This window comes from Fukomys damarensis, unplaced genomic scaffold (assembly GCF_012274545.1).
Source record: "Fukomys damarensis isolate Sample0158 unplaced genomic scaffold, DMR_v1.0_HiC HiC_scaffold_22, whole genome shotgun sequence".
Taxonomy (NCBI): domain Eukaryota; kingdom Metazoa; phylum Chordata; class Mammalia; order Rodentia; family Bathyergidae; genus Fukomys; species Fukomys damarensis.
In genome coordinates this window covers 14,164,253-14,172,919 of record NW_022900934.1, presented here as the reverse complement: position 1 = coordinate 14,172,919, position 8,667 = coordinate 14,164,253, and the positions used below count along the sequence as shown (strand labels likewise).

The 8,667-nt window shown below is 50.8% G+C and overlaps 1 protein-coding gene across 7 annotated transcripts in view; it reads right to left on the bottom strand.

The window, feature by feature from the left end:
- Znf335 (zinc finger protein 335) overlaps window positions 1-8,667 on the bottom strand; it is a 21,288-nt gene that overhangs the window by 6,104 nt on the left and 6,517 nt on the right. For all 7 annotated transcript variants that reach the window (XM_010626203.3, XM_019207759.2, XM_033766944.1 and 4 more), the window contains exons 8-17: window positions 8,222-8,471; window positions 7,952-8,129; window positions 6,913-7,025; window positions 5,653-5,671; window positions 5,409-5,525; window positions 5,248-5,324; window positions 5,014-5,174; window positions 4,033-4,265; window positions 2,252-2,345; window positions 2,070-2,164 (exon numbers count right to left, since the gene is read on the bottom strand). In XM_010626203.3, coding sequence (XP_010624505.1) covers window positions 2,070-2,164; window positions 2,252-2,345; window positions 4,033-4,265; window positions 5,014-5,174; window positions 5,248-5,324; window positions 5,409-5,525; window positions 5,653-5,671; window positions 6,913-7,025; window positions 7,952-8,129; window positions 8,222-8,471 — 1,337 coding nt within the window. The remainder of the gene's footprint in view (window positions 1-2,069; window positions 2,165-2,251; window positions 2,346-4,032; window positions 4,266-5,013; window positions 5,175-5,247; window positions 5,325-5,408; window positions 5,526-5,652; window positions 5,672-6,912; window positions 7,026-7,951; window positions 8,130-8,221; window positions 8,472-8,667) is intronic.

Below are 8,667 nucleotides of genomic sequence, written 5' to 3'. Positions count from 1 at the left end.
ACCGAACCGCTGAGCTAAATCCCCGGCCTGGAGGGGAAAATTTAACAACTATGATATAGAAGGTGGACTTTCCTTCACATACATAATCAATTAACATCTTAACAGAAAGAGATACCAGCCAGGTATGGTGGTGTACACCTGCAATCAAGACCCTGTTTGAAAAGAAAAAAAAAAGGGGTGAGGGAGAGGTATACAGGACACAAGCAATTCAGAAAAGAAGTAAGATGATCTTTGAACATACATAAAAAAGTCCAATCCCTATCATAATCACACAATACATTAGGACCGTGAAATATATTTCTATCAGTTTGCGCTGCCTGCATTAATAAAAACTGGAAACAACTCAACCAGAAAAGGACTAAATAGAACTACAGAGAGTCTGCATGATGAAATGATGAAAGCCATGATGTAAAGATGTCATGAACGATGGGCTGTGTAGGTGCTGGCCACATATACATACCGTGTGCATCACAGGCTGCTGAGTGAACAAGAAAGGTAGGTTGCTGATATGTGAAAGTGTGATCCCATTTTTTTTCAAAAGGAGTCTAACTAAGGCAGGAGGATTGCTGTGGGTTTGAGGCCAGCCTGGGCTACACAGTGAGTTCAAGGCTAGCCTGGACTACATAGCAAGACTCTGTCTCAAAACAAACAAACAAACAAATGTAAAGGAAAGAGATGCATTATTTTGTGCATGGACAAAACCAGAAGAGGTTTTCTTGTCCTGTTAACTGGTTATCTGAGGTGAAGGGAGAAATATTAAGGACTTTCACCTTCTGTATTGAACATTCCTTTTCACAGTTTTTTGAGACAGAGTCTTGCTAAGTTGCCTAGGCTAGACTTGAATGAGCAGAGTGTTGGGATAACACAAATGTGCTACCATGCCCAGCTTTGAATACTGCTTGGTGTTCATTTCGTTTCCAGAATATGCCTTTGTGATTAGAAAACAAAATAAAACACATAAGACCAGCATGATAGCAGCAGACAGATCAATAGAGTAGAACACAAAAGTCTAGACACAGACACTACACCTGTGGGAATCGAGTATGTGATAGGGGGCCATTTGGAAACACAGTTCAGATTATGCACTATACTATGTTGGAGTACTTTTGAGGAGGAAGAAAATAAAGACCCCTATCTTTCTGCATACACCAAAAATAAATTCCAGGAGAAGTGAAAAGTGTAAAAACTGAAACCCTAAGAAAAAAATACAAATGAGTGTTTATATAATGTTGGAGTGAAGGTTGGAGAGACCTAAGAATCACATCAAAAGCAAAAGTAAGACTGCCATATAACAAAGAACGCAAAATTTCTAGACTCCCCAAAAGCACGAACCACGCTGTATGACAATTTCCAGAGCCAATGCCAGTCTCTCTTTCATAGTTTCCTCAGTTCCTGGCCTGGCTCAGCAGCACATTACAGTGCTAAGTTCTTGGATTTATCACCTGAAATACATGCTCTGTCTTTTCAAGTGGCTGGGGACACAAGAAGTGCTGGTGAACTTTCCTTTGCCTTGCAGACAGGCTGCACATATGAGGCAGGAGAGGGAGGGTACAGGTGACCCCAGGCAGCTGGGTAGAGGAAGGAAGGGGTAAAGATGATGAACTGCCGGTGTGCTGGGCTTCAGGTGCCTGGGCCAAGGCCACCAGACTGCTAAACAGGTCTGGGCAAGATAAAGGATGAGGAGCCTGCTGGATGCAGGAGGTGTCCCAGCTAGTGGGAGGCTTGTTCAGATCCTGGGGGCATAGGAACAGGGAGGCCACAGAGTGAGGATGAAAATACAGAATGGGGCTCAAAAGCTGGGGTGGCAGCATGTATTATAAAGAAGAGGTTACTGACAACTGGAGAGTGAAGCGAAGTGCAAGATCCTCAACTGTCCTGAGCTCTTTGGAGAGTGCGGCTTCACTGTCGGTCTCCCTCTGAATCCACCCACCTGGTTTCCATCCATTTGTCCCCCTCTAACTGGAGCCCCCCACAGGTGGGGCAGATGTGACTCTGCTTTCCTCTAGTCCCCACACCCAGAGCTGTGGAGGTGAGGTGACCAGGCAGGGAAGGAGGCCCTGGCAGCTCACCTGCAGCGCTGTGCCCCCCAGCTCCCGCTGAGCACTCATGTTGAGCAGCAGGTCCAAGGCTGTCTGTGTAGCCATCGCAGTGGACTCCTCAGCTCCTGAGGGGGTGGCGTGGGGGCTGAGAAGGGGCTGGAAAGGGGCACCCAGCCCCATTTCCCAAACTTCCAGCTTTCCTCAGAGCTCACCTTGCTGGTAGATGATGGTGGTGCCATCCAGGGTGTCAGAACAGAGTAGTGGGGGGGTCTCAGGTGACTGGAAAGGTGCATCCTCTGCAGGGACCTGGAGGTAGCAATATGGCCAAGCCTAGAGGGGTGGCCCAGTTCAAGGGCCCTTACCAAGCACCTCTGCATGTCAGCATTTTCCATCTTTCAGTTTGTTTCTTCTACATGGCCACTTACCAAGATTTGTCTTTTTATCCCCCCAGTACCAGGTATCAAACTCAGGACCTTGCTCTTAAAGGCAGGTGCTGTGCCACTGAGCTAAATTCCTGGCCGAAGACTTCTTTTAAGTAAAACATTTATCCGTACATTTTAGACATACATAATGAAAACATTCATCATAAATAGGAAGAAAACGGCTAAAGGTGTAGGGGAAGTGGAAAGGGTAGGGGAAAGGAAATAAGGAAAAAGAAAAAATATGAGAAAAGGGAAAAACAGAAACAAAGTCTTTGTAAATAGAGGAGAGTGCAGGGGGTGAAGGGAGGGCAGGGGCATGGGGAAAAAATGAGAACCAAGATCTGTCATGTAAAGGTACAAGATCCCAATGATGAATGTAACTGTACTGTATACTTTAAAAGTACCAATAAACTCAGTAAGATAAATATTAAAAAAAAAAAAAACATTCATCACAGACCAAGATTTTTGTTGTTGTTGCAGTACTGGGAATTGAACCCGGGGCCTTCATTCTAAGTGACGTGCCCAGTCTATTTCTTTCTTTTTTGTGGCGGGGGTGGGGAGTACTGGGGATCGAACTCAGAACCTTGTACTTATACTTGTGAGGCAGGTGGCAGAACCGCTGAACTAAATCCCCAGCTTTTTTTTTTTTTTTTGAGACAGGGCCTTGATAAGTTGCCCAGGCTGGTTTGTACTTGTAATCCAGCTGCTTCAGACTCTCATGTGCTGGGTTTACAGGTGTGCACCACCATACCTGGCTCATTTTTTAAGATATTTAGTAGCTCAATGTTACAGAAGAACCCATTGGACCCAAACAGTGAAGGGGTTGGCCTAGAGAGGGTTAGCACTTGAACCCAAATCTGTCTGTGACTCTGGAGCTTATTCTTCACCAGCACTCTATATGGACCTTCTTTCCAAGGCTACTACATACCTTACATGGCAGAGAAAACTAGCTACTTACCCTAAATCCATCTTCTTTCTTGCCAATAGCACTCTGACTTCCATGAGGAGGCAACATACTCAGTTACGAGACTATTTCTCAGCCTCCCTTAAGCTAGGTAAACTGTGGCCATGTAGCTAAGCAAGGGACTTTTGGTACAATTCATGAGGAAGCTAGAAGGGAAAATGGCAGTCATCTTTTTTATTCTTCCTCGTTTCCTGCCTAGGATGTGGCTGGGAACACTGCTGCTGCACATATACCACAACGTAAGGCAACTTCAAAGGTGGAAGTTATAAGCCTATGATGACCGGGCAAAATACTGAGAGAGCCTGGTGACCATGAAGCTACCACGTCACCTCTGGACTGGAATTCTTTTATAGGAGAGAATAACGGTCTATTGTTACAATTAAACTACTGGTATTTCTGTTCTGTTAATAGCATCAAAAAGTCTCCTGAACCCCAAGCTTAAGGCTGGCGTGTCCATGACTCCACTGCTCTTTACCAAAGTCTCGAGGCAGGGATCATTTTGTTACACCCCAGTGTGCAAATGAGGACCTGAGGTTAGGAAAGGTGGCTTCGCACGGTCATCTGGGCCCGGGTCCGGACCCCTCTGTCTGACTCCAACTGGGCCTACCTCAGGAGGTCCTGGGGACCTGGGGGTTGCCGCAGGGACCGCACTGTGCTGCTGCTTCAGTTCCTCAATCTGCTGCAGAGAGAAGAAGGGGCGGCGGCGGGAAGGGGGCTCCTGGGGGTGGCGCCGCCCCCATTCCTCAAAGCTGCTTGCATGTCGGCACCGGACGTGCAGGCGGAGATTCTTCTTGTGCCTGGTGCTGAAGTGGCAGTACTCACAGGCGAAGGGCTTGGCGCCTGCAAGTTGAGTGTGGGAAATGCTTGTACCCCCACCACTCACTCCAGGACGCCTTCCTGACCCAAGACCTCTCCACTGACTCATTCCCAGAAGTTCATTCCCATGCTTGGGCACACATGAGCCACTGCCTGTTCTGACAGCCAGGACAGAACAGGAGCAGGGCCACCCTCAGCACTTGGCCTTCCTTCGAGGTCACCGGACTACATCCTGTTTTTAGTCATCAGCCCCCAGGGTGATAGGAATCCAACAGGTAAGGAGAGCTCTGGCTCCCTTTCTCCATTCTCCTCAAATGCGCCTACCAAAGCCTGGCACCAAGGGGCAAAGAACTATTTCCTATGGCCAGGCTTTCTGCCTGTGTGTGCTGCTTCTGCCAAGGGTACCCAGGTGAGGCTCAGCTCTGGCTCTGGTGCCCAACTCATTCAGGCTCAGGAACATATGGAAGATACTTCTGTAACAAGCACACGGCAGACACTGCTGATCTCCCCACTTCACAACCAAAGCCATTTCAGAGGAGACAAGCAACTGGTCCAGGGCTGTCCAGACACTAGCGGAAGTGGAGCCCAAACTTAGGGTAGAATGAGCTCGCCATGGCAAATGCCTTTCTGCATCTCAAGGACTTATCTGCTTGGCTGTCCCAGGAGCTGGGGCTACCAAGGGGGAAGAGGAAGAGAGCTGAGCCTCTGATGGGGGTCAGGGCAGGGGGAGTCTAGGGCTGGGGGACAGGGTGGTAGAGTGTGCCTGTCTGACCTGTGTGCTTTACAGCCACGTGGGACAGCAGGAAGTCCTCTCGGAAGGTACGATAGGGACAAAAGCTGCATTTGAAGGGCTTGTCACTGATATGGGACAGCTGATGGTTCAGCAGGGCCTTCTTGTCCTCACAAACAAACTCGCAGAATTCGCACTTGAACCTGGAGGTGGCCAGAGGAAGTTCAGTGGTGGGGGTTGGGATATGCCCTCCCCAGGGGCCTCTGGGGGATGTACCTGCGGTTGGCGACTGCCTGGATGTGCGTGAGGAGGTGCATTTTGAAGGTGTAGCGCTTCTTAAAGGACTTTCCACACTGTGAGGTGTGGAGCGGGGTTAGATGGGGGCTGCCCAGGGAAGGCCGTAAGCCCAACCCCAGCCCAGCTCTCAGTGCACCCACCTTGTCACACATGTGGGGCTTCTCAGTGCTATGTGTCTTCATGTGCTGTGTCAGTCTCTTCTGCATAGGATACACACGGCCACACACAGGGCAGGGGAAAGAACTCAGCTTTGGTGTCTGGGAAGATCCAAGAGGAGGCCAGATGAAGAGAGAAGGTAGGAGGGCGGGCGAGACCTTACCTCCTGTCCCTACCTGTCAGCAGCTCCCAACAGGTTCCCTTCCCAACTCAGGGCCCCACACTCACCGGATCTGGCCTCTTCTTCCTGGGAAAAAAAGGCCTGGGAGTTAAACTATGGCTACCCCAAAGCTACCCAAGACCATCTTATGTCCACCAGACACTGTCTCAGCCCTGAGTGCCCATTCCCCACTTAACCTTGTTTCCTCAAAAAGAGTTTATTGGGGACAACACTGAGAAGTGAGCTGTAAGTGACGCATTCTATACTTGGTCACTCGGGGAAAGGGGTCTTCTCTCACTCTCTTCAGCACAGAAAAGACTTCATATTTGGGGCCGGGGATTTAGCTCAGTGGCTCCATGCCTGCCTCACAAGTGCAAGGTCCTGAGTTCGATCCCTGGTACCAAAAATAATCCTGAAAAAAATACTTCATATTAAGGCTCCAAGAGCCAGGTGTGGTGGTGCACGCCTGTGATCCCAGTACTTGGGAGGCTGAGGCAGGAGGATCGCTTTGAGTTCGAGACCAGCCTGGGCTGCATAGCGAGTTCCAGGTCAGTCTCAACTACATAGTGAAACCCTATCTCAAAAAACAAAACAAAACAAAAGGCTCCAAGAAGTCTCATAGGAAACAGAACTATTGAAGATCAAGTGTTCAGCTTGTGGGTACACAAAACTCCCTTTCTTTTCTTTTTTGAGATAAGAGTCTCACTAAGTTGTCTAGGCTGTCCTCAAATTCAGGATCCTTCTGCCAGTCTCCTGAGTGCTAGGATTATATGTATGCACCACCATGCCTGGACAGACAGACTTTCTTTCTTCCTTCCCTTGAGAAAGGTGGCCTCTCCTTAGTTTGAGCCAGGGTCCCAATATGGGTCACTGCATCCAGCCTCTGCTCACACACCACTCCTGTGAAGCCAGCCTCTTGTGAAGCTGCAGACCTAACTGACTCAGGGAGCAACCACCAGGCTACGAAGGACATCTGCTTTGGCCAGTCTGAAGTCTGCTCTTGGCACCATGACAAGAGCATGGACCGAGAGCCCACGCAATCTCCAGATCACTTATGGAAGCCCTGCAGGCACAGTCCCCTCAATAACTGTCCCTGTTTCCAGAAGAGAGACTAAAGCTTGCAGCAAGGAAGAGAATGGACAGGGACCTCCCCTCCCCACACCCGGTTCTGAGCCTAATGATCGGGGATGAATCCCATTTCCTTCCCACTCCTCTTATCATGCTGCCAATGGCCCAGAGCTGGTGCTCAGTAAGTGGGAGCCATGGCGGTCCTGGGCCCTCACCTTTCCCCTGCCCGGCCTCCTCTACCCTGCTCCACACCCACTGACCGGTCTTGGCTGTGCACTGCCGCATGGCGAATGACGTCCTTCCGGTAGACACTGGTGTAGCTGCATTCATCACACTTGTAGGGCTTGCTGCCCACATGGTTGAACATGTGCTCCTGCGGGAGAGGCAGGAAGTGGGCTGGGGCTCAGTTTCCCCTCTGGCACCTGCCCTGCCGTGCGTCAGACTGAGAGCACAGACATCTGACCCTGCCGCAAGGGGCCTGTGAAGGGTCCTTGGCAAGAGAACCTTCTCTGTGCTGTGCCTTGTGCTGACTCACTATTCAAAAAGGGAAACTGAGGTCCAGGGTGAAGGGGCCTTACAACAGAACAGCTCGGAGCTATACCTAGGAACTGAGGTTTTCGGCCCACACACTTCCCACCATGCTCTGGGACACACCATCCCTACCCCCAAACCCCACTGGTGCAGCCCAGAGAACAACGTCCAGGTCACAAGTCCCGTCTGTGCAGGAGGAAGCAGAAAATGAAGAAAGCATGGGCCTGTGCTCACCAGTACCTACAGTACCCTTCCGCAACAGCCAACTAGCTGCAGAATGCTTGATGGGCCACACCGCAGCTTCCTGGCTCAGGAAAACAGTACTATGGACACCTACAAACTCACTGGGCCACATGAGGACGAAATGACCTGAATACTAGATAAACTGGTGCAGGATGCTGCAGGCCCACTTGGCACCTCTGGGAGGAGGAAAAGGAGTCCTCTTCCTGAGACATTACTGCCACCTGCTGGAAAGCATCCTAACGCTGACTGAAGAAGCCCTCTGCCAGTCAGTGGTGTCAAATAAGCAAATATACGATGTCCAAAACATGAGCTGTACCCTCAAAATTGGGTCCAATTGTGCACCCTGCAAACTTCCACCTCCTCTGTGGCAGCCCTCTGCAGACCCTCTCACATCTCACCACAGCTGGAAGAACCAGGAACTCTCTTCGTGCCGGTGGGGTTGGCCAGGGTGCCTGGGTAACCCACACCCACTAAGCACCTCCTCCCGCCTATTCTGCCCTCTGTGTGTCCTCCTGGCTGCTGCACCTTGAGTGAGGACCAGCGGCGGGAGCGATAGCTGCACTGCAGGCACTTGAAGAGCTGGGGGTCACCAGCCTCGTGGGAGTTGACATGGAAGCGCAGGTCCTCATGGGACAGGAAGCGGGAGCCACAGATGCGGCACAGATAGGGCCTCAGAAGTGGCTTGGACGACTTGTAATAGTACCTGCCAGGAGGTTGTGGGAAGAGCTCTGGCTGGGCCAGGGCTCCAAGGGGCCAGTCCGCCTGCCTCCCCAGCCTGCACCGCTGCTCCCTTACTTGCGGTATTTCTTGCCCAGGAATCGCCTGGAGGGTCGGCCCCGGCGGCGGGGTGGGGCATCAGGCTCCTCTTGGCAGGAGGGTGCTGTGTTCTCCGAGTCTGACTGGCTCACACCAGGCTCCATGGGGGCCTTGCCGGCCTTGCCCAGGGCCACTAGGCACCCTGGACCTGAGGAGCTGGAAGCCTCAGGATCTTGCGGCTCTGCAGGGCTTTGTCCACTCTGGGAACTTACTAGATGCTCTTCCACACCTGGCATGGACAAGCAGGTCATAAATCAGACAAACCATAAATCAGATGTGAACCTCCCTGTAGAGCAGTGGTGATGTCCTGTGTCTTGGCTGGGTGCTTCTTCACCTCATGAGCAATGACTGGCCTATGTGTGACGTGTGTGCTTTTCCATATACATATGTGTGTGTGTGTGTGTGTGTATGTGTATGTATGTATA